Source organism: Sinohyriopsis cumingii, chromosome 10 (assembly GCF_028554795.1).
Source record: "Sinohyriopsis cumingii isolate HCF-2022 chromosome 10, ASM2855479v2, whole genome shotgun sequence".
Taxonomy (NCBI): domain Eukaryota; kingdom Metazoa; phylum Mollusca; class Bivalvia; order Unionida; family Unionidae; genus Sinohyriopsis; species Sinohyriopsis cumingii.
This window is the reverse complement of record NC_142970.1, coordinates 124,307,471-124,334,132: the sequence shown is the minus strand read 5'-3', so window position 1 is coordinate 124,334,132 and position 26,662 is coordinate 124,307,471. Positions and strand designations below refer to the sequence as shown.

Sequence of the window (26,662 nt, the reverse complement as noted above, 5' to 3'; positions counted from 1 at the left end):
TAGGGAACTCCATATATGGGTTGCAGTTAGAAATGATCTAGTGAAGTCCAAATAGGGATTTTGGTTAAAGGTGATTTAGGGAGCTACAAATAGGGAATTTTAATAACATATTAAATGATGATTCTTGACAGTTGTGTCAGACATGACATGATTATTATAAATAATCTGATGCTTTTTTCAATTACACTCTAATCTCCTTTCAGTACAATTCTGCTCACTCCCTATTCAATGAATAACCCTTGCTGTTAATCCATATTCAATGAATAACCCTTGCTGTTAATCCCTATTCAATGAATAACCCTTGCTGTTAATCCCTATTCAGTGAATAACCCTTGCTATTAATTCCTGTTCAATGAATAGCCATTGTTATTAATTCCTATTCAATGAATAACCATTGCTGTTAATCCCTATTCGGTGAATAACCCATGCTATTAATTCGTATTCAATGAATAACCCTTGCTATTAATTCCTATTCAATGAATAACCATTGCTGTTAATCACTATTCAATGAATAACCCTTGCTATTAATTCCTGTTCAATGAATAGCTATTGTTATTAATTCCTATTCAATGAATAACCATTGCTGTTAATCCCTATTCAGTGAATAACCCTTGCTATTAATTCCTGTTCAATGAATAGCCATTGTTATTAATTCCTATTCAATGAATAACCATTGCTGTTAATCCCTATTCAGTGAATAACCCATGCTATTAATTCCTATTCAATGAATAACCCTTGCTATTAATTCCTATTCAATGAATAACCATTGCTGTTAATCACTATTCAATGAATAACCATTGCTATTAATTCCTGTTCAATGAATAACCCTTGCTATTAATCCCTATTCAATGAATAACCCTTGCTATTAATTCATATTCAATGAATAACCCTTGCTATTAATCCCTGTTCAATGAATAACCCTTGCTATTAATTCCTATTCAATGAATAACCCTTGCTATTAATTCCTGTTCAATGAATAACCATTGCTGTTGATCCCTATTCAATGAATAACCCTTGCTATTAATTCCTGTTCAATGAATAGCCCTTGCTATTAACTCCTATGCAATGAATAACCATTGCTATTAATTCCTATTCAATGAATAACCATTGCTGTTAATCCCTATTCAGTGAATAACCCTTGCTATTAATTCCTTTTCAATGAATAACCCTTGCTATTAATCCCAATTCAATGAATAACCCTTGCTGTTAATCCCTATTCAATGAATAACCCTTGCTATTAATTCCTATTCAATGAATAATCCTTGCTATTAATTCCTGTTCAGTAGATATCTATTAATGTTTTAGGCATTTGAAATATGTACTATGCCATAATAAGTCACATTGTAAGATTGTAACTTAATGAAAAAAACTTCCAACACCATGATCCAGAAACAGATTATGCAGTGAATTGAATTTTATCAATGACACAATCCAAAAAGGGATTATGCAGTGAATTGAATTTTATCAATCACACAATCCAAACAGGGATTATGCAATGAATTAAATTTTATCAATCACACAATCCAAAAAAGAACTATGCAGTGAATTGAATTTTATCAATCACACAATCCAAAAAGGGATTATGCAGTGAATTTAATTTTATCAATGACACAATCCAAAAAGGGATTATGCAGTGAATTGAAATTTATCAATGACACAATCCAAAAAGGGATTATGCAGTAAATTTAATTTTATCAGTGACACAATCCAAAAAGGGATTATTTAGTGAATTGAATTTTATCAATCACACAATCCAAAAAGGGATTATGTTGTAAATTAAAGGGATTATACTGCAAATGTTTTGTGTAAAACATGGTATATATTTGTTAAGTAGAAACATGGTATATATTTGTAAGTAGAAACATGGTATATATTTGTAAGTAGAAGTTGTCTGTATCATTTTCTGCTTGCCTCATTATGATTTTGAAGGTCACAAGAGGCCAACCAATTAGGCATTTTCAATCACTAATTCTGAATTTTTAATGCAAATGGAACAATGTTACTTGCAACTTATAGAGTTGCACAAGATGACATGTCAGCCACCCAGATAAGTGATATCAGTTGGACTTGGACCTCTTGTTATTATTATAACTGAAACTGTCTTAAGCAACCATGAAATGGGAAATGATACAAATCTCCTTTGCAGACAGGTTTTTCCTGTAAACAGGTTCATTGCATTTTAATATATAGGAGTATGGCTTACATGATTTTGGTATATACGTCAGTGGTATATATGGCATATAAGATTTTGGTATTTAAGTCAGTGGTATATAGGACTGGTATCTAGAACTTTAATGTAGGACTGGTTTATATGACTATGAAAATGGGCGGTTTAATAAAGGTTGTTGCTTTAAACATGATCTTTATGGCAGTTTTAACTCTATTATTATTATTATTATTATTATTATTTATCAACACAGATTATGTGCAATGTCCAGAGTGTGGGAGAAGATTTAACCAGAAGGCTGCTGAGCGGCACATTGCTTTCTGCCAGGAGCAACAGAAACGTAGTGTCTTCAAACCAACAGGAGATTCAAGGGAGGCTGCTAAATTCCAAACCAGGACCACTGTATGTTACAAATGCCTTGTACAAGGTTTTCTTTGTGAGAGGCTTGTGTCCAGACACTAGTCACACTATAGGGTTGTATTTGTTAAAGGCTTGTGTCCAGACACTAGTCACACTATAGGGTTGTATTTGTTAAAGGCTTGTGTCCAGACCCTAGTCACACTATAGGGTTGTATTTGTGAGAGGCTTGTGTCCAGACCCTAGTCACACTATAGGGTTGTATTTGTGAAAGGCTTGTGTCCAGACCCTAGTCACACTATAGGGTTGTATTTGTGAGGCTTGTGTCCAGACACTAGTCACACAGTAGGGTTGTATTTGTGAAAGGCTTGTGTCCAGACCCTAATTGCACTATAGGGTTGTATTTGTTAAAGGCTTGTGTCCAGACCCTAGTCCCACTATAGGGTTGTATTTGTTAAAGGCTTGTGTCCAGACACTAGTCACACTATAGGGTTGTATTTGTGAGGTTTGTGTCCAGACACTAGTCACACAGTAGGGTTGTATTTGTTAAAGGCTTGTGTCCAGACACTAGTCACACTATAGGGTTGTATTTGTTAAAGGCTTGTGTCCAGACACTAGTCACACAATAGGGTTGTATTTGTGAAAGGCTTGTGACCAGACACTAGTCACACTATAATGTTGTCTTTGTGAGAGGATTGTGTCTAGACACTAGTCGCACTATAATGTTGTATTTGTGAAAGGCTTGTGTCCAGACACTAGTTGCACTATAATGTTGTCTTTGTGAGAGGATTGTGTCTAGACACTAGTCGCACTATAATGTTGTATTTGTGAAAGGCTTGTGTCCAGACACTAGTCACACTATAGGGTTGTATTTGTGAGGTTTGTGTCCAGACACTAGTCACACAGTAGGGTTGTATTTGTTAAAGGCTTGTGTCCAGACACTAGTCACACTATAGGGTTGTATTTGTTAAAGGCTTGTGTCCAGACACTAGTCACACAATAGGGTTGTATTTGTGAAAGGCTTGTGTCCAGACACTAGTCACACAATAGGGTTGTATTTGTGAAAGGCTTGTGACCAGACACTAGTCACACTATAATGTTGTCTTTGTGAGAGGATTGTGTCTAGACACTAGTCGCACTATAATGTTGTATTTGTGAAAGGCTTGTGTCCAGACACTAGTCGCACTATAATGTTGTATTTGTGAAAGGCTTGTGTCCAGACACTAGTCGCACTATAATGTTGTCTTTGTGAGAGGCTTGTGTCTAGACACTAGTCACACTATAATGTTGTCTTTGTGAGAGACTTGTGTCTAGACACTAGTCACACTATAGGGTTGTATTTGTGAGAGGCTTGTGTCTAGACACTAGTCACACTACAATGTTGTATTTGTGAGAGGCTTGAGGTCAGACACTAGTCACATTATAGTTTACGTTTTCTCCATATCTGTCTGTCTGTCAATATTTCTGTCTGTACTTTACTGCCAGATAATCTTTTGGTGTTGTGTTTATTTCTGATTCATAAAAATATCTCTGCAATATTGGCCTCCTTCATATTGGTACTTTCTGAATCCTATGACAAAAAGTATATAACTTGTGTTTTATTGAGAAAAATAACATAAGGAAGGTAATCATATTTTATCTGCTTGTAAATGAATTTAGATGTAAATATAAATGTAAATATAAATGCAGCCATTTTGACGAAGATATGGTGCTTCTAGGTTACATCTAGAAACTTATTACTCACATCTACAAACTTATTACTCACATTCATTCATTGTGATGATATTTTGTTGTGGTTCCTCCTCACCCAATTTGCAGATATTGTATGATCATCAGCAATTTAAAAACGGACAGTGCGCTAGACAGAAGAACAGACAAAGTAAATCTTTGATGCCGTGCATCTGGACACAGTCCTCTCACGTGATTTACTTTAATTTACTGCTGCTTTGTTTCTATATTGTAAAAGTTATTGTAACATTTATTTTGTAAAATTTATTGTAACATTTATTGGGTATACTTGTAGCAAAATTGTTTCGATAAACATAATGCAGTTTGATATGACATTTCATTTTAATTCTTTAAACTGTTACATCGAATCCTGCCTGCATGAGATCAATAGGAAAATCATTTATTTTCTCAGAAACTACAAGTATTACAATTGTTACCTATTTTTTAATCCTCACACAGATGAGATGAAACCACAGCCTTGGTGAAATTTGACTTTCATCTCAAGTCACATAAGTACAAAAATCTTGCAACCTTCATGTTTATGACATCATAGATCCAGTAGCCTTGTGATATCAACAATATCTGTTTAAAATGTAGAAAAATTCAGAAAGTATTAAATGAAAGTCATATATTGTTTGTTATTAAAAGAAACAAAGAAAACTAAACTCTGTATATATTTATTCCAACAACAACAACAAGCACGTGTCAGCACTGCTTTTGTTGTATCATATGACTGCATTTGTGGACATGTCATCTCTGCTTGATGAATCTGGCTCTTCCCAGGTTGCTGCAACTAGTTTCTGGTCATTGTTCTCAGAATAAATATGTTCAGAATTGTATGTCCTTTCCTGTTGATATGGCCTTCTGGTCATTGTTCTCAGAATAAATATGTTCAGAATTGTATGTCCTTTATAAATATGTTCAGAATTGTATGTCCTTTCCTGTTGATATGGCCTTCTAGTCATTGTTCTCAGAATAAATATGTTCAGAATTGTATGTCCTTTATAAATATGTTCAGAATTGTATATCCTTTATAAATATGTTCAGAATTGTATGTCCTTTCCTGTTGATATGGCCTTCTGGTCATTGTTCTCAGAATAAATATGTTCAGAATTATATGTCCTTTCCTGTTTTTTTGCAAACGGTATGTGACTTTTATTTAATATTTTTGTACAATAACATTAGCAAGGGTTTTGTTGTTGATTTCACATGACTATTGGACCTTAGTGTCACAGGTTAAGAGAATTGTGTAGTCATGTGACTATATGACTACCAATGCAAATGGCATGTACCAGGTCAGGTTTCATCAATGCTGTAGTTTTGTCTCCTCTTTCTTAAAGGCTATTTATAATACTTACAATTTCTGAGATAATAAATAATTTTCCTATTGATGTCATGCTGGTATGACAATGTAACATCGTTGAAGTTTGCAAGGCCTGCTGTGAAGCTGCTACCATATGCTGCTGCTGCTAACGCTGTGGTGATGAATTCAGATTTTTCATTTGTCATTTTGCTCTGACCCCACAACCCATCATAAATATCCAAATATGAACAATGGGGTGGAAATGTTTGGAGGAGACCAGGAACAGAAATGGTCTCATTCCTTACAGTTAGAGTAGTAAGTCAAATTTGTAATCTAAAATGAATCTCTGAGCTAAACATTGGTGTTCAGTTATTACACTGTGACATGTAGCTTGAAGTATTGATTTCAAATCTCAATTATTACACTGTGATATGTAACTTTAAGTATTGATTTCAAATCTCAGTTATTACACTGTGACATGAAGCTTGAAGTATCAATACAGATTTAGGGATTGGTTTATTATATTACAAATAGACAAGTTGATTTTGCAGACACATAAATCGTTGTTTGTACAGTAGTATATATTTTGAAGTTCCTTTTGTCAAAACTTAAATGAACTCTTTAAGTCTTTTTAAATGATTTATTTTTTAATCAAATTGTCTTAAGGAGTTTAGGTTTGAATAAAAACTTGTTTTGGAGGGTTTTGCTGCAGGTTAATTCGGCTTTTTTCTTTACTTTGCATTTATTGTTTTTTATACTATGATAGGAAATGTTGCTTTTTATAACATGCATGTAGATTGCTATCTTGATTGACATCTGATTATTCAGATTTTCTTTAAAATTAAAGGTTTGAAAGAATACAAAGCTAATTTATGTCCATTATGTTTTGTTTCCTCATACCAGCATAATGCAGTTTAGCAAAGTTAGACTTTTATTCTGTGCATGGAATTGATTTTACATGCCAATTTATAGGAATATACAGTAGTCAGACTTGTGACACATTTTTTGGTTTATGCATGGCCATATATATATGACTCAGATGTTTTTGGGGAGTCTTGATATAGAAACATCTTTTGATTTGAAAAATGCATAATTTATAAACAAAAATATCCTATAATTCCATTCAGTAATCGGTTAGGGTTAGGGTTAGGCTAATATAAGAACCTTGAAAAATTCAATGTCATCCTGGAAATGACCTGGAAATTTATCTTAAATAATGCATCTTACATCTTTTTATGCACAGTACCAACCACCTAAGCCAAAGGGGCGTGGCATGACTGGATCAGGGAATACCACTAGCTCTCCAATGGGTTCCAGCACAGGGCGAGGTGGTCCAAGTCCTGGAACCAGAGGAGGGACTACTGCTGCTGCTGGCAGTGTTAAAGCCCCTCCTGCTTCTAAATCAGGTTTGTAGTAATGTAGTATATTGTCTCTGATAGAAATCACAACAATATCTTTGCTTGAGGGTTATAATAATATTAATGTGTGGAGACTTGACTACAGTATCTTTGCTTGAGGGTTATTGGAATGATAATGTGTGGAGAATTGACTACAGTATCTTTGCTTGAGGGTTATTGGAATGATAATGATTGGAGAATTGACAACAATATCTTTGCTTGAGGGTTATTGGAATGATAATGATTGGAGACTTGACAACAATATCTTTGCTTGAGGGTTATTGGAATGATAATGTGTGGAGAATTGGCTACAGTATCTTTGCTTGAGGGTTATTGGAATGATAATGTGTGGAGAATTGACTACAGTATCTTTGCTTGAGGGTTATTGGAATGATAATGATTGGAGAATTGACAACAATATCTTTGCTTGAGGGTTATTGGAATGATAATGTGTGGAGAATTGACTACAGTATCTTTGCTTGAGGGTTATTGGAATGATAATGATTGGAGAATTGACAACAATATCTTTGCTTGAGGGTTATTGGAATGATAATGTGTGGAGAATTGACTACAGTATCTTTGCTTGAGGGTTATTGGAATGATAATGATTGGAGAATTGACAACAATATCTTTGCTTGAGGGTTATTGGAATGATAATGATTGGAGACTTGACAACAATATCTTTGCTTGAGGGTTATTGGAATGATAATGTGTGGAGAATTGACTACAGTATCTTTGCTTGAGGGTTATTGGAATGATAATGATTGGAGAATTGACAACAATATCTTTGCTTGAGGGTTATTGGAATGATAATGTGTGGAGAATTGACTACAGTATCTTTGCTTGAGGGTTATTGGAATGATAATGATTGGAGAATTGACAACAATATCTTTGCTTGAGGGTTATTGGAATGATAATGTGTGGAGAAATGACTACAGTATCTTTGCTTGAGGGTTATTGGAATGATAATGATTGGAGAATTGACAACAATATCTTTGCTTGAGGGTTATTGGAATGATAATGATTGGAGACTTGACAACAATATCTTTGCTTGAGGGTTATTGGAATGATAATGTGTGGAGAATTGACTACAGTATCTTTGCTTGAGGGTTATTGGAATGATAATGATTGGAGAATTGACAACAATATCTTTGCTTGAGGGTTATTGGAATGATAATGTGTGGAGAATTGACTACAGTATCTTTGCTTGAGGGTTATTGGAATGATAATGATTGGAGAATTGACAACAATATCTTTGCTTGAGGGTTATTGGAATGATAATGTGTGGAGAATTGACTACAGTATCTTTGCTTGAGGGTTATTGGAATGATAATGATTGGAGAATTGACAACAATATCTTTGCTTGAGGGTTATTGGAATGATAATGATTGGAGACTTGACAACAATATCTTTGCTTGAGGGTTATTGGAATGATAATGATTGGAGACTTGACAACAATATCTTTGCTTGAGGGTTATTGGAATGATAATGTGTGGAGAATTGACTACAGTATCTTTGCTTGAGGGTTATTGGAATGATAATGATTGGAGAATTGACAACAATATCTTTGCTTGAGGGTTATTGGAATGATAATGTGTGGAGAATTGACTACAGTATCTTTGCTTGAGGGTTATTGGAATGATAATGATTGGAGAATTGACAACAATATCTTTGCTTGAGGGTTATTGGAATGATAATGATTGGAGACTTGACAACAATATCTTTGCTTGAGGGTTATTGGAATGATAATGATTGGAGAATTGACAACAATATCTTTGCTTGAGGGTTATTGGAATGATAATGTGTGGAGAATTGACTACAGTATCTTTGCTTGAGGGTTATTGGAATGATAATGATTGGAGAATTGACAACAATATCTTTGCTTGAGGGTTATTGGAATGATAATGTGTGGAGAATTGACAACAATATCTTTGTTTGAGGGTTATAGGAATGCTAATGATATTTGGAGAATTGACAAAAATATATTTGCTTGAAGGTTATAGGAATGCTAATGATATTTGGAGAATTGACAACAATATCTTTGCTTAAGGGTTATAGGAATGCTAATGATATTTGGAGAATTTACAGGAATACATTTTCTTGAGGGTTATTGAAATATTTAATGATGTGTGGAGACTTGACAACAGTACCTTTGCTTGAGGATAATAGAAATATTAATGTGTGGAGACTTGACTACAGTACCTTTGCTTGAGGATAATAGAAATATTAATGTTTTTGGAACATTTAATTTTCTGCTTATCACTCACCAATGAGATGAATTAAATTTATTGCATAAATACTTTTCATTTAACATTACAAGTAATCAGCAGTTCCATCAATGAAAGTGAACAATATTAATTAACAAAGCCAACATCTTTTCCTTGGTTCACAGTAGTAAAGTCCACCTCCTTTTGCTTGGCTAGAATGGCTAAGTCCATATTGTTAGGAGTATATGCTCTTAAAATAAGTAAGAATGAAAATCAACAAGCTTGGTAAAATTTTTAAAAAAAATTCTCCATAGAACACAAAGTGAAAGTGAAAAAAAAGAACTTACAGTATTGTAAATTAAATTGTAAAACAGTTCAAGAATTCGAGACACAATTCATAATAATATAAAATCCTAAATAAATTTTAATGGAAACTCAAATTAAGTCTAGCACTGAAATATTGATGTGTCTATGATGGCCTGTATAATGTTGATGTGTCAGCAGTCTTTTGTTCAAACACAGTAATATAATTCCAGGCTTGAATTAGTTATAAATCCCAGTGAATGTTTCAATGAATATTATTCTTTTATGAACCCTCTACATTCCAGAGGAAATAATCACTGAAAACAATAATTTGAAGAAATAAATTCCAGCCCAAATGAATACTGAACACAACAGTAATACAAATTGATTCTGCTTAATCTTAAGTATGAATGTTTATTTGTTCTATTAACAAGATTATATAGTCTTCTACTTGACTGCAGGTCACAATTAACAAACAAAAACAACACTACTTTATGGAAAATAACCTTCTAGGATGTTCTTAATGTTACACCAAAAAATGTTTGGCATAGAAACAAGACAGGATAGGTTTTTAATTTGTATGACCAAGAGATAATAAAGGCCTTAGTGGCTAATTTAAGCATTAATCCTTTTGGCTATGAGACAACACAGGCCTTAGAGTATTAAAATAAGCCATTAATTTGAATGACCAAGAGATAATAAAGGCCTTAGTGGCTAATTTAAGCATTAATCCTTTTGGCTATGAGACAACACAGGCTTTTGAATTCTAAAATAGGTCATTAATTTGTATGACTAAGAGATAATAAAGGCCTTATATGAACATTAGTTGGTGTGGCAGAGAGGTGAAACAGGCCTTGGAGTACTAGTATAGGTCTTATATCTGCATGACCAAAAGTCAACACAGTCATTGGCATACTATAGTATAGGTCTTATATCTGCATGACCTAGAGTCAACACAGTCTTTGGCATACTATAGTATAGGTCTTGTATCTGCATGACCTAGAGTCAACACAGTCTTTGGCATACTATAGTATAGGTCTTATATCTGCATGACCTAGAGTCAACACAGTCTTTGGCATACTATAGTATAGGTCTTATATCTGCATGACCTAGAGTCAACACAGTCTTTGGTATAATGAGATTGGTCTTATACCTGCATGACCAAAATTCAACATAGTCTTTGGCATACTATAGTATAGGTCTTATATCTGCATGACCTAGAGTCAACACAGTCATTGGTATAATGAGATTGGTCTTATATCTGCATGACCAAAATTAAACACAGTCTTTGGTAAACTGAGATTGGTCTTATATCTGCATGACCAAAAGTCAACACAGTCTTTGGTATACTGAGATTGGTCTTATATCTGCATGACCAAGAGAAAAGCAGTAAAATTCCATACCTCTATTACTTCTTCATTTAGCAGTATAACTCCATACCTTGATACTTGTCCATGCAGCACGATAATCCCATGCTTTGAATCTTGTCCATGTAATAGTATAACTCCATACCTTTGATATTTGGATATTGTTCCATGTAACAGTATAACTCCATACCTTGATACTTGTCCATGTAGCAGTATAACTCCATACCTTGATATTTGGATATTGTTCCATGTAGCAGTATAACTCCATACCTTTGATATTTGTCCATGTAGCAGTATAACTCCATACCTTTGATATTTGGATATTGTTCCATGTAACAGTATAACTCCATACCTTGATACTTGTCCATGTAGCAGTATAACTCCATACCTTTGATATTTGGATATTGTTCCATGTAGCAGTATAACTCCATACCTTTGATATTTGGATATTGTTCCATGTAACAATATAACTCCATACCTTTGATATTTGGATATTGTTCCATGTAGCAGTATAACTCCATACCTTTGATATTTGGATATTGTTCCATGTAGCAGTATAACTCCATACCTTTGATATTTGGATATTGTTCCATGTAGCAGTATAACTCCGTACCTTTGATATTTGGATATTGTTCCATGTAGCAGTATAACTCCGTACCTTTGATATTTGGATATTGTTCCATGTAGCAGTATAACTCCATACCTTTGATATTTGGATATTGTTCCATGTAACAGTATAACTCCATACCTTTGATATTTGGATATTGTTCCATGTAGCAGTATAACTCCATACCTTTGATATTTGGATATTGTTCCATGTAGCAGTATAACTCCATACCTTTGATATTTGGATATTATTCAGTGTAACAGTATAACTCCATACCTTGATACTTGTCCATGTAACAGTATAACTCCATACATTTGATATTTGGATATTGTTCCATGTAGCAGTATAACTCCATATCTTTGATATTTGGATATTGTTCCATGTAGCAGTATAACTCCATATCTTTGATATTTGGATATTGTTCCATGTAGCAGTATAACTCCATACCTTTGATATTTGGATATTGTTCCATGTATCAGTATAACTTCATTACTTCATACTTGTCCATGTAGCAGCATAATTTCATATGTGGGTTCTTTCATGTACTGGGCTATGAGATTTGAGTAAATCAACTGACATAAGATTTTTATTTGCAGTTGTCCTTGTGAAATGATGAGGAATGCATACCAGTATTTCTTTGGTTTGACTTTTAACATACTTGTTAATATATAGACTTTTAACATGCCTCTGTTAATCTTTAGACTTTCAACATTCCTTTGCTAATCTTTAGACTTTCAACCTATGTATATAGTAAACAGTTGACTTTCAACCTGTCTGTGTTAACCAGTTGACTTTCAACCTGTGTTGATCTTTAGACTTTCAACCTATGTATATGGTAACCAGACTTTCAACCTGTCTGTGGTAATGTTGTTGCATTTCAACATGTCTCTGTTAATCTGTTGACTTTCAACCTGTCTGTGGTAATTTTGTTGCATTTCAAGATGTCTGTGTTAATCTGTTGACTTTCAACCTGTCTGTGGTAATTTTGTTGCATTTCAAGAGTCTGTGTTAATCTGTTGACTTTCAACCTGTCTGTGGTAATTTTGTTGCATTTCAAGATGTCTGTGTTAATTTGTTGACCTTCAACATGTCTGTTAGTCTGCTGACATTCAACATGTCTGTGTTAATCTGCTGCACCTGATGTGTTATAGCCCTAATGCCATGACAACTCAAGTTTTGCTTTGATATGCAACTTATTTGTATTTTTTTTAATGTAAGGGAAGGGTTTTGGGTTTAAAATGTAAGCAGGATATGGTCTTTTAGTTTAAAGTATAAGAAATACAAAATATAATATAGTATTCTTTGAAAAATGGAATTCAGCATGTGAGATGGTTCTTACTGTAACCAATTCCCTCTTCACACATTTGTTGATAACAGTTTTTCTTTACATTTATGGGTTTGGTTATTACTGTTCCAGTTATTCTATATATATTATTTAATGTTTATTACATTATTACAAGTATTTTCTATATTCATTTTTGTTCAGATAAGACAAAAGGCAGCACTGCCAAATCCAGTTCTTGTGCTGTATTATGACAAGGTATACTAAATCAGATGGCTTGTTTGCTACCATTATGGAGGGGAAGGGGTCAGACACATGATGGGTTTGATATCAATTATTCTTGATGCTAAGTATCCAGAGTTGTCTATCATATCTTGACACTGGGTATCCAGTGTTGCCTATCATATCATGACACTGGGTATCCAGTGTTGCCTATCATATCATGACACTGGGTATCCAGTGTTGCCTATCATATCTTGTGGATACAATACTTAGAGATTACTGACATTACATTCCAATTTTTAGTATGACTTATCATGAGTTTTGTATGTGGATGAAAATAAAAGCAACCAAAAGAAACAAAAAATGTTTCAGCCATTCAGTTAAGCTTAGTGGCTTGTTGTTTTAAATCATTACTCTATATTTTAGGACTTGTGGGAGATATAAAGAGTCTGCCAGTCTAAGATGATACTAGGTTATAGCTTTCAGCAAATAAGAATGGTCAAATCAGGACCAGTACATTCAGAACTATTTAAATGATGCCCACTGTTAAATTTAAGGAACTAAGCAATTTTTAAAGTTCTTATCAATTTAATTTTTATGAGATTCATGAAATGATCTGTACAGGTATTCATTCTTTATCACACCCTAATTATCAGACTCCTTCCTCCACAAACTAGGGGTCACTAACAGTTATAGGCCAAAACAGGTCACAGTTCTACAAGGCAAAAATGATGATAGACTGCTCTTACATTATACCCATAGTATTTTGTAGTCATTGTGCTGTAAGTCAGACCACAGTTGTTATACTGTATTGTCCCATATGCCTGATGTTGTATTGGAGTTACAGTTATAAACTCTAAAGATTACCAAAACACATGCACCCTCATTACTGTAATGCTGTCCATGGGAGCCATTGAGTATACAACCTTACAGTGAGGCAATGAAGTCAATGATACAATGAAACGGGATCCATGACAACACTTGCCTTTTAATAGCAATGGAACCAATGACAACATTTGCCTTATAATAGAAATGAAATACAGGACAACATTTGCCTTATAGTAGCATTGGAAACAATGACAACACTTGCCTTATAATAGAAATAAAATCCCTGACAACACTTGCCTTATAATAGCATTGGAACCAATGAGAACACTTGCCTTATAATAGAAATGAAATACAGGACAACACTTGCCTTATAATAGCATTGGAACCAATGACAACACTTGCCTTATAATAGAAATTAAATCCTCGAGAACACTTGCCTTATACTAAAAATGAAATCCATGAGAACACTTGCCTTATAATAGAAATGGGATCCATGACAACACTGGGCTTATAATAGAAATGAAATCCATGACAACACTTGCCTTATAATAGCAACAAGATCCATGACAACACTTGGCTTATAATATAAATGAAATCTATGATATCACCTTAGTATAAAAAATAAGTTGACGAGTACCTTAGTAAAAGTCCTCTGTATAAGATATAGTCTGATGAAGTCCTCTGTATAAGATGTAGGCTGATGAACGAAGTCCTCTGATGAGGTACTTAGTATAAGACACCACTCATCAATGCAGTGATGAAGTCCTAAGTCCAGGTGTTGTCTTTGTGAGTTTTATCTCACCTTTCTGCAATACACAGAAGTCATGGTGTTGTCTGTCAGGACACCTAATCCTGAAGAGCTCTTGTTTATACATGATGTTGAAAGGCAAGATACCTCATTCCGAAGAATCCTTGGTATTACAAGAAATTCTACATTTTAGTTCCAGTCAACCTTTTTTATCAATTTAAATTGCAAGGTATTGAGCCATTTTGTTCTGGATTGGTTTATCTTGTTGTCAGTGATCAGACTATAAAACATTGACATGCCTACTCCAACTGAAATGTACTTGATTATAGCAGACCCAGGACTGGGGCTAGTACAGATCCAACATTGTGAGCCCTGACTTGATTATAGCAGACCCAGGACTGGGCTAGTACAGATCCAACATTGTGAGCCCTGACTTGATTATAGCAGACCCAGGACTGGGGCTAGTACAGATCCAACATTGTGAGCCCTGACTTGATTATAGCAGACCCAGGACTGGAGCTAGTACAGATCCAACATTGTGAGCCCTGACTTGATTATAGCAGACCCAGGACTGGGGCTAGTACAGATCCAACATTGTGAGCCCTGACTTAAGCACAGTGTCACACAAGCAGTTATGTGCACAGCTTGCTAGGCTGTAGTATATGACAGGCCTTCTTGGCAATGAAAATGCAACCCTGGAGTCTTGCAGGGGAGACAACTCACGTATGACCCCTTTATCATTTTTTAAAATTTATTTTGTCTTTCCAAATCTTAAGAGAGAACAGGTGTTTATATTTATGTCTGAGCATTGTTGAAAACAGAATTTAAATGAATATAAAATATAATCCACAACTGCACTATGGAAAGATTCCCTCAATTGGACTTGGTTATTGAACATCAATATTATGTGCCATGTTATATTGAGAAGCAGTGTAATCGGTCATGTTATATTGAGAAGCAGTGTAATTAGCCATGTTATACTGAGTAGCTGAAATCAGACAGGTAATACTCAGTAGCAGTGTAATTAGTCATGTTATACTGAGTATCTGAAATCAGACATGTTATACTGAGTAGCAGTGTAATTAGTCATATTATATTGAGTAGCTGTAATCAGACATGTTATATTGAGTAGCAGTGTAATTGGACATGTTATATTGAGTAGCAGTGTAATCGGACATGTTATATTGAGTAGCAGTGTAATCAGACATGTTATATTGAGTAGCAGTGTAATCGGACATGTTATATTGAGTAGCAGTGTAATTAGACGTTATATTGAGTAGCAGTGTAATCGGTCATGTTATATTGAATAGCAGTGTAATAGGACATGTTATATTGAGTAGCAGTGTAATTGGACATGTTATATTGAGAAGCAGTGTAAATCAGTCATGTTATATTGAGTAGCAGTGTAATCGGTCATGTTATATTGAGTAGCAGTGTAATCAGACGTTATATTGGGTAGCAGTGTAATCGGTCATGTTATATTGAGTAGCAGTGTAATAGGACATGTTATATTGAGTAGCAGTGTAATCGGTCATGTCATATTAAGGTGCAGTGTTATAGGCCATTTCATTTTGAGCAACATTGTTATTGGTCAAATTGTATTGAGTAGCAGTGCTATGGACCATGTTATATTTTACATCAGTGTATCATTGCCAAGAGGACCTGGTTCATGTGCTCTTGTTTTATTTTGTTTTTTTTTATTTCCACAACAGCTGACACTTTTCTGTAATTGTCTGATGCTGAAATTCTCGTACCATCTCCCTAGTGATTTGTATTGTTCAGAAAATCATATCCTCTAGAAATACCTCTAAATGCAAGAATATTTGTTTCCATTTTTGTGTTATATTTACATCATACTAAAAGGTATCAGTATAGCATGATACATAGCAATGTATTAGCTAAAAGTTAGATCAGATCTAAATTAAAATGTCCAAAACTTCCTTATAAAAGGTCCATAAATGGCATATATTTTTTACTTTTCCTGATGATGCCTCTTCTAATAGTAACCATGTACTTTGGTATATACATGAAGTTTGTTTTAATAGAAGCCTTGTACTTTGGTATATACATGAAGTTTGTTGTAATAGTAACCATGTACTTTGGTATATACATGAAGTTTGTTATAATAGAAGCCCTGTACTTTGGTGTATACATGAAGTTTGTTATAATAGAAGCCCTGTACTTTGGTATATACATGAAGTTTGTTATGATAGAAGCCCTGTACTTTGGTGTATACATGAAGTTTGTTATAATAGAAGCCCTGTACTTTGGTGTATACATGAAGATTGTTATAATAGAAGCCCCGTACTTTGGTATATACATGAAGTTTGTTATAATAGAAGCCCCGTACTTTGGTATATACATGAAGTTTGTTATGATAGAAGCCCTGTACTTTGGTATATACATGAAGTTTGTTATGATAGAAGCCCTGTACTTTGGTACGTACATGAAGTTTGTTATAATAGAAGCCCTGTACTTTGGTACATACATGAAGTTTGTTATAATAGAAGCCCTGTACTTTGGTACATACGTGAAGTTTGTTATAATAGAAGCCCTGTACTTTGGTACATACATGAAGTTTATTATAATAGAAGCCCTGTACTTTGGTACATACATGAAGTTTTTTATGATAGAAGCCCTGTACTTTGGTATATACATGAGCAAGAAATAATTTTGTAGTCTCCTACACATGTGTCAGTTGTTGTATAAACTGAATTTAATCCATTTAATGATGTACTTGCTGAATTTAATCAATTTAATGATGTACTTGCTGAATTTAATCAATTTAATGATGTACTTGCTGAATTTAATAAATTTAATGATGTACTTGCTGATAGCTATTTCATTGATAATGAATTGTGCAGATGTGTGCTTGTTAATTAAAATGTACATTTCTTTTCTATGAAACAGGTAAAAATGTTGAAATTGTTTTGGGTTTTTTTCATATAGAAATTGAACAGTTGATTTATTGAGTATCATTCCAATCCCACTACTAATTATTTTCCATTTTATTTTGGTATTTGGTTGTTTTTAATGGTACTTAACACTTTATTGGCTCTATTCTTTACCGGTTGTTTTTAATGGTACTTTTAACAATTTATTGGTTCTGTCATTTAATGGTTGCTTTTAATGGTGCTAATTTGAAAAATCATCTAATTCTACTCACATTGTCCAGTTCAGGTTGTTTTGAGTTTTGGAAACCCATTGTTACAAACTGAAACCTTAGAAAACTCATTGGTACAGACTGAAACCTTAGAAAACCCATTGTTACAGACTTAAACCTTAGAAAACCCATTGTTACAGACTTTAACCTTAGAAAACCCATTGTTACAGACTTCAACCTTACAAAACCCATTGTTACAGACTTACACCTTACAAAACCCATTGTTACAGACTTACACCTTACAAAACCCATTGTTAAAGACTTAAAAACCCATTGTTACAGACTTAAACCTTAGAAAACCCATTGTTACAGACTTAAACCTTAGAAAACCCATTGTTACAGACTTGAACCTTAGAAAACCCATTGTCACAGACTTAAGCTTTGAAAACCGATTGTTGCAGACTTAAACCTTAGAAAACCCATTGTTACAGACTTGAACCTTAGAAAACCCATTGTCACAGACTTAAGCTTTGAAAACCGATTGCTGCAGACTTAAACCTTAGAAAACCCATTGTTACAGACTTAAACCATAGAAAACCCATTGTTACAGACTTGAACCTTAGAAAACCCATTGTCACAGACTTAAGCTTTGAAAACCGATTGTTGCAGACATAAACCTTAGAAAACCCATTGTTACAGACTTGAACCTTAGAAAACCCATTGTCACAGACTTAAGCTTTCAAAACCGATTGTTGCAGACTTACACCTTAGAAAACCCATTGTTACAGACTTGAACCTTAGAAAACCCATTGTCACAGACTTAAGCTTTCAAAACCGATTGTTGCAGACTTAAACCTTAGAAAACCCATTGTTACAGACTTGAACCTTAGAAAACCCATTGTCACAGACTTAAGCTTTGAAAACCGATTGTTGCAGACTTAAACCTTAGAAAACCCATTGTTACAGACTTGAACCTTAGAAAACCCATTGTCACAGACTTAAGCTTTCAAAACCAATTGTTGCAGACTTAAACCTTAGAAAACCCATTGTTACAGACTTGAACCTTAGAAAACCCATTGTCACAGACTTAAGCTTTGAAAACCCATTGTTACAGACTTACACCTTAGAAAACCCATTGTTACAGACTTGAAAACCCATTGTTACAGACTTATACCTTAGAAAACCCATTGTTACAGACTTAAAAAACCATTGTTACAGACTTAAACCTTAGAAAACCAATTGTTACAGACATAAGCTTTGAAAACCCATTGTTACAGACTTAAAAACCCATTGTTACAGACTTACACCTTAGAAAACCCATTGTTACAGACTTACACCTTAAAAAACCCATTGTTACAGACTTAAAAACCCATTGTTACAGACTTACACCTTAGAAAACCCATTGTTACAGATTTTACACCTTAGAAAACCCATTGTTACAGACTTAAACCTTAGAAAACCTATTGTTACTCCTTAGAAAACCCATTGGTACAGACTTTAAAACCCATTGTTACAGACTTACACCTTAGAAAACCCATTGTTACAGACTTACACCTTAGAAAACCCATTGTTACAAACCTAAACCTTAGAAAACCCATTGTTACAGATCTACACCTTAGAAAACCCATTGTTACAGACTTACACCTTAGAAAACCTATTGTTACAGACTTAAACCTTAGAAAACCCATTGCTACACTTACACCTTAGAAAACCCATTGTTACAGACTTAAACCTTTGAAAACCCATTGTTACAGACTGAAACCTTAGAAAACCCATTGTTACAGACTGAAACCTTAGAAAACCCATTGTTACAGACTTAAACCTTAGAAAACCCATTGTTACAGACTTAAACCTTAGAAAACCCATTGTTACAGACTTAAAAACCCATTGTTACAGACTTAAACCTTAGAAAACCCATTGTTACAGACTTAAGCTTTGAAAACCCATTGTTACAGACTTAAACCTTAGAAAACCCATTGTTACAGACTTAAAAACCCATTGTTACAGACTTAAACCTTAGAAAACCCATTGTTACAGACTTAAAAACCCATTGTTACAGACTTAAAAACCCATTGTTACAGACTTAAGCTTTGAAAACCCATTGTTACAGACTTAAACCTTAGAAAACCCATTGTTACAGACTTAAAAACCCATTGTTACAGACTTAAACCTTAGAAAACCCATTGTTACAGACTTAAAAACCCATTGTTACAGACTTAAAAACCCATTGTTACAGACTTAAAAACCCATTGTTACAGACTGAAACCTTAGAAAACCCATTGTTACAGACTGAAACCTTAGAAAACCCATTGTTACAGACTTAAACCTTAGAAAACCCATTGTTACAGACTTAAACCTTAGAAAACCCATTGTTACAGACTTAAAAACCCATTGTTACAGACTTAAAAACCCATTGTTACAGACTTAAACCTTAGAAAACCCATTGTTACAGACTAAAGCTTTGAAAACCCATTGTTACAGACTTAAACCTTAGAAAACCCATTGTTACAGACTTAAAAACCCATTGTTACAGACTTAAACCTTAGAAAACCCATTGTTACAGACTTAAAAACCCATTGTTACAGACTTAAACCTTAGAAAACCCATTGTTACAGACTTAAGCTTTGAAAACCCATTGTTACAGACTTAAACCTTAGAAAACCCATTGTTACAGACTTAAAAACCCATTGTTACAGACTTAAACCTTAGAAAACCCATTGTTACAGACTTAAAAACCCATTGTTACAGACTTAAACCTTAGAAAACCCATTGTTACAGACTTAAGCTTTGAAAACCCATTGTTACAGACTTAAACCTTAGAAAACCCATTGTTACAGACTTAAAAACCCATTGTTACAGACTTAAACCTTAGAAAACCCATTGTTACAGACTTAAAAACCCATTGTTACAGACTTAAAACCCATTGTTACAGACTTAAAAACCCATTGTTACAGACTTAAAAACCCATTGTTACAGACTTAAAAACCCATTGTTAACACTCAAGTGTTCAATTTTGCAAAACTATTATTCTTGAACAGATACAAAATTTTGTACCAATGTTAAATTTTAGGCAGGGAGTTGAAGTTTTAATGTTAGAAGCAAACATCTGTTAAATTTTTGGGTTGACAATTTTAATTTATTAAATTGATGAAATTTTAAATTATTTTATTTAAAATGTTTCACGGGTCCTCAGTACATAACAGTCCATATATATACATAATAATTATGTTATTTACATTTGTTAGTAGTGTCAGTGTCTTATAAATTTCACAAAAATTATTTAACAAAAAGAGTTTTTTAAACATAAATAGATTTTATAATGCAGAATAGTGTTTAGTATTTCCTATATATGTGTTGTGTTTTTCTTGATACCATCTTTAAATAGTTTAATTCTACTAATTTACACCTTTTTCATTTCCACCTGTAGTAGTGCAAGTTCACATTAGGATCTGTATCACTTTTAACTTTGTAGTGGTTCTTTTTGTTTTTAAACTAGCTTATTATTTCCATGCAAACTGGAAAATGTAAAATAGGCCAGACATCATTGTCATACCGATGCAAGCTAGTCAGTGTAAAGTTTTCCTGATATCATTATCATCCCCATGTAAGCTAGTCAGTGTAAAGTGTGCCAGATATCATTATCATCCCCATGCAAGCTAGTCAGTGTAAAGTTTGCCAGATATCATTATCATCCCCATGCAAGCTAGTCAGTGTAAAGTTTGCCAGATATCATTATCATCCCCATGCAAGCTAGTCAGTGTAAAGTTTGCCAGATATCATTATCATCCCCATGTAAGCTAGTCAGTGTAAAGTTTGCCTGATATCATTATCATCCCCATGTAAGCTAGTCAGTGTAAAGTGTGCCAGATATCATTTTCATACCCATGCAAGCTAGTCAGTGTAAAGTTTGCCAGATATCATTATCATCCCCATGTAAGCTAGTCAGTGTAAAGTTTGCCAGATATCATTATCATCCCCATGTAAGCTAGTCAGTGTAAAGTTTGCCAGATATCATTATCATCCCCATGCAAGCTAGTCAGTGTAAAGTTTGGCAGATATCAGTCATCCCCATGTAAGCTGGGATCTGTAAAATAGGCCAGATATCATTGCCATCCCCATGCATGCTGGGCAGTGTAAAAAATGCTAGACACCTGTTTGTTGTAAGAAGTAATTAATGGAAGGAACATGTTAGAAATGGAATGCATCTCATGGTGACATTAAACCTGTTTGCAGTGGCATCCCATGATGACATTAAACCTGTTTGCTGTGGAATGCATCCCATGATGACATTGAACCTGTTAGCTGTGGAATGCATCTCATGGTGACATTAAACCTGTTTGCAGTGGCATCCCATGATGACATTAAACCTGTTTGCTGTGGAATGCATCCCATGATGACATTAAACCTGTTAGCTGTGGAATGCATCTCATGGTGACATTAAACCTGTTTGCAGTGGCATCCCATGATGACATTAAACCTGTTAGCTGTGGAATGCATCCCATGATGACATTAAACCTGTTAGCTGTGGAATGCATCCCATGATGACATTAAACCTGTTAGCTGTGGAATGCATCCCATGATGACATTAAACCTGTTAGCTGTGGAATGCATCTCATGATGACATTAAACCTGTTAGCTGTGGAATGCATCTCATGGTGACATTAAACCTGTTTGCAGTGGCATCCCATGATGACATTAAACCTGTTAGCTGTGGAATGCATCCCATGATGACATTAAACCTGTTAGCTGTGGAATGCATCCCATGATGACATTAAACCTGTTAGCTGTGGAATGCATCCCATGATGACATTAAACCTGTTAGCTGTGGAATGCATCTCATGATTGCATTAAACCTGTTAGCTGTGGAATGCATCTCATGGTGACATCAAACCTGTTTGCAGTGGCATCCCATGATGACATTAAACCTGTTAGCTGTGGAATGCATCCCATGATGACATTAAACCTGTTAGCTGTGGAATGCATCCCATGATGACATTAAACCTGTTAGCTGTGGAATGCATCCCATGATGACATTAAACCTGTTAGCTGTGGAATGCATCTCATGGTGACATTAAACCTGTTAGCTGTGGAATGCATCCCATGATGACATTAAACCTGTTAGCTGTGGAATGCATCCCATGATGACATTAAACCTGTTAGCTGTGGAATGCATCCCATGATGACATTAAACCTGTTTGCTGTGGAATGCATCTCATGATTGCATTAAACCTGTTAGCTGTGGAATGCATCCCATGATGACATTAAACCTGTTAGCTGTGGAATGCATCCCATGATGACATTAAACCTGTTTGCTGTGGAATGCATCTCATGATTGCATTAAACCTGTTAGCTGTGGAATGCATCTCATGGTGACATCAAACCTGTTTGCAGTGGCATCCCATGATGACATTAAACCTGTTAGCTGTGGAATGCATCCCATGATGACATTAAACCTGTTAGCTGTGGAATGCATCCCATGATGACATTAAACCTGTTAGCTGTGGAATGCATCCCATGATGACATTAAACCTGTTAGCTGTGGAATGCATCCCATGATGACATTAAACCTGTTAGCTGTGGAATGCATCTCATGATTGCATTAAACCTGTTAGCTGTGGAATGCATCTCATGGTGACATCAAACCTGTTTGCAGTGGCATCCCATGATGACATTAAACCTGTTAGCTGTGGAATGCATCCCATGATGACATTAAACCTGTTAGCTGTGGAATGCATCCCATGATGACATTAAACCTGTTAGCTGTGGAATGCATCCCATGATGACATTAAACCTGTTAGCTGTGGAATGCATCCCATGATGACATTAAACCTGTTAGCTGTGGAATGCATCTCATGGTGACATTAAACCTGTTAGCTGTGGAATGCATCCCATGATGACATTAAACCTGTTAGCTGTGGAATGCATCCCATGATGACATTAAACCTGTTAGCTGTGGAATGCATCTCATGGTGACATTAAACCTGTTAGCTGTGGAATGCATCCCATGATGACATTAAACCTGTTAGCTGTGGAATGCATCCCATGATGACATTAAACCTGTTAGCTGTGGAATGCATCCCATGATGACATTAAACCTGTTTGCTGTGGAATGCATCTCATGATTGCATTAAACCTGAGAACTCAGACTTTTAAAAAGAGTGCCATGTATATAGAAACAGCTTGAACTTGTATATAAGCATTTTGCCTTTTCTTCTTCAAATATGTTACATAATCATAATACCGTAGGAGAACTACTATTATCTCACAAATCCAGCCCTCCCAGATTAAAATCTTTTAGCTTAAAAGCCAAACGTTATCTCTGCCCACCAAGGTGGCAGTTAGAGTAATCTCACCTGGATAGTGGGACTTTAGCTAAATCACATGAATGTGGCTATAAGGCCATGTGATTTCATGGCATGGTGTTATGTGTCATCTAATTATAAGGTCGTGTTAGTTCATGTCATAGTTATATGTGTCATGTGGCTATAAGGCCATATGAATTCATGGCATGGTCTTTGTTTTGTGTCATCTAATTATAAGGCCATATGAGTTCATTGCATAGTGTTGTGTGTCATGTGGCTATAAGGCCATGTGAGTTCATGGCATGGTGTTCAGTGTCTTGTGGCTAAAAGGCCATGTGAGTTCATGGCATGGTGTTGGGTGTCATTTGGCTATAAGGTCATGTGAATTCATGGCATAGTGTTGTGTCATGTGGTTATAAGGCCATGTGAGTTCATGGCACGGTGTGGGTGTCATGTGACTATAAGGCCATGTGAGTTCATGGCATGGTGTTCAGTATCTTGTGGCTAAAAGGCCATGTGAGTTCCTGGCATGGTGTTGGGTGTCATTTGGCTATAAGGTCATGTGAATTCATGGCATAGTGTTGTGTCATGTGGCTATAAGGCCATGTGAATTCATGGCATAGTGTTGTGTCATGTGGCTATAAGGCCATGTGAATTCATGGCATAGTGTTGTGTCATGTGGCTATAAGGCCATGTGAGTTCATGGTATGGTGTTGGCTGTTGTGGCTATAAGGCCATGTGAATTCATGGCATAGTGTTGTGTCATGTGGCTATATGGCCATGTGAATTCATGGCATAGTGTTGTGTCGTGGCTATCAGGCCATGTGAATTCATGGTATAGTGTTGTGTCATGTGGCTATAAGGCCATGTGAGTTCATGGCACGGTGTTGAGTGTCATGTGGCTATAAGACCATGTGAGTTCATGGCATGGTCTTTGTTGTATGTCATCTGGCTTTGGACAAGCATTTGTCAGCTATTGCTATTTTCAAATTCTTAAAAGCCGTCTGACCAGTAGAAACCAAACTTGGCACAGAGCATTGTACATATGATGCCAGTCCACAGAGTATTGTACAGATGATGCCAATCTACATAACATTGTACAGATGATGCCAATCTACAGAGCATTGTACAGATGATGCCAATGAACAGAGTATTGTACAGATGATGCCAATCCACAGACAAATATAACCAACTTTACTAAAAAGAGAAAAGTTATAGAACCAGAGTTTCTTTAATTTTACTGTCACCTTTTTCTAATCTGCTGAACAGATTTCACTAATTTGCTAGAAGACATCTTAGCATGGAGACCTTTTACATTTATACAGATTTCATTAATTTGTTAGAAGACATCTTAGCATGGAGACCTTTTACATTTATATAGATGATGCTAATCCACAGTTAAATTTAGCCACCATTGAAACAAGTGCAAAATATCCATCATCCATTGCTATTTTCAGCCTTTGCTATCTACACACTGACAATGTACAATTAAAAACATGATACTTCACACTTGAATATGGTACTTCACACTTGAATATCGTACTTCACTTAATATGGTACTTCACACTTGAATATGGTACTTAACACTTAATATGGTACTTCACACTTAATATGGTACTTCACACTTCAATGTGGTACAGTGGAACCTGTCTTGAAAGACCACCCCTTCTGCCAAAACATAATGGTCTCTCATGACAGGTGGTCTCTCATAACAGGTTATAACAATATATAATCTCTAAATCTGTACATGGAGAACCTGGTCTCTCAAGACAGGCGGTCTCTCATAGCAGTGGTCTCTCAAGACAGGTTTTACTGTACTTCACACTTAATATGGTACTTAACACTTAATATGGTACTTCACACTTGAATATGGTACTTCACAATATGATACTTCACACTTGAATGTGGTACTTCACACTTAAATATGGTACTTCACACTTGAATGTGGTACTTTACACTTGAATGTGGTACTTCACACTTGAATATGGTACTTCACACTTGAATGTGGTATTTCACACTTGAATATGGTACTTCACACTTAATATGGTACTTCACACTTGAATGTGGTACTTCACACTTAATACGGTACTTCACACTTAATATGGTACTTCACACTTGAATATGGTACTTCACACTTAATATGGTACTTCACACTTAAATATGGTACTTCACACTTGAATGTGGTACTTCACAGTTGATATGGTACTTCACACTTGAATATGGTGCTTCACACTTGAATATGGTACTTCACCAGGGTGCTAGTCTAATTATCTACAAGTCTAATTCTGTGAATTACCATTTGTCAGATTCAAATCAGACTTGTTTTGCAGTCAAGTCAACTGATTTAAATAAATGGTTACAAATTTAAAATTTATTTCACAATGATGCCAACTGGAAATTGTGATAATTATTGAAGTAGACCATATCTTGTTTTTTTATACAGATAGCCTGGAGGTCATACAGAGTATGAGTTCTAAATTAGCCACACAAAAAATGGCATTTTAAAGGTTGAATGTGATTTATTGGGTGCTTTGCTTCATGCTTCTATTCAAGTTTAGAGTTTTGTGCATGTATGTTATCTTTCTGGTTAGGTCTTTGATTTATGCCTTTAATCAAGGTAAATTGTTTTGTTAGAATTTCATGTATTAAAAGTTTAAAACTTAGCCTAAAGTTAGCTTGGTTGAATGATCAAGTGTACATCAGAAAACCATGCTTGTTGGAAGAGATGATGCATGTAAGAT

At 35.0% G+C, this 26,662-nt stretch overlaps 1 protein-coding gene across 3 annotated transcripts in view; it reads left to right on the top strand.

Moving 5' to 3' along the window:
• Positions 1–26,662, top strand: part of LOC149791147 (zinc finger C2HC domain-containing protein 1B-like) — an 84,205-nt gene that overhangs the window by 35,512 nt on the left and 22,031 nt on the right. For all 3 annotated transcript variants that reach the window (XM_089973068.1, XM_089973067.1, XM_089973069.1), the window contains exons 5-6: positions 2,421–2,569; positions 6,799–6,961. In XM_089973068.1, coding sequence (XP_089829194.1) covers positions 2,421–2,569; positions 6,799–6,961 — 312 coding nt within the window. The remainder of the gene's footprint in view (positions 1–2,420; positions 2,570–6,798; positions 6,962–26,662) is intronic.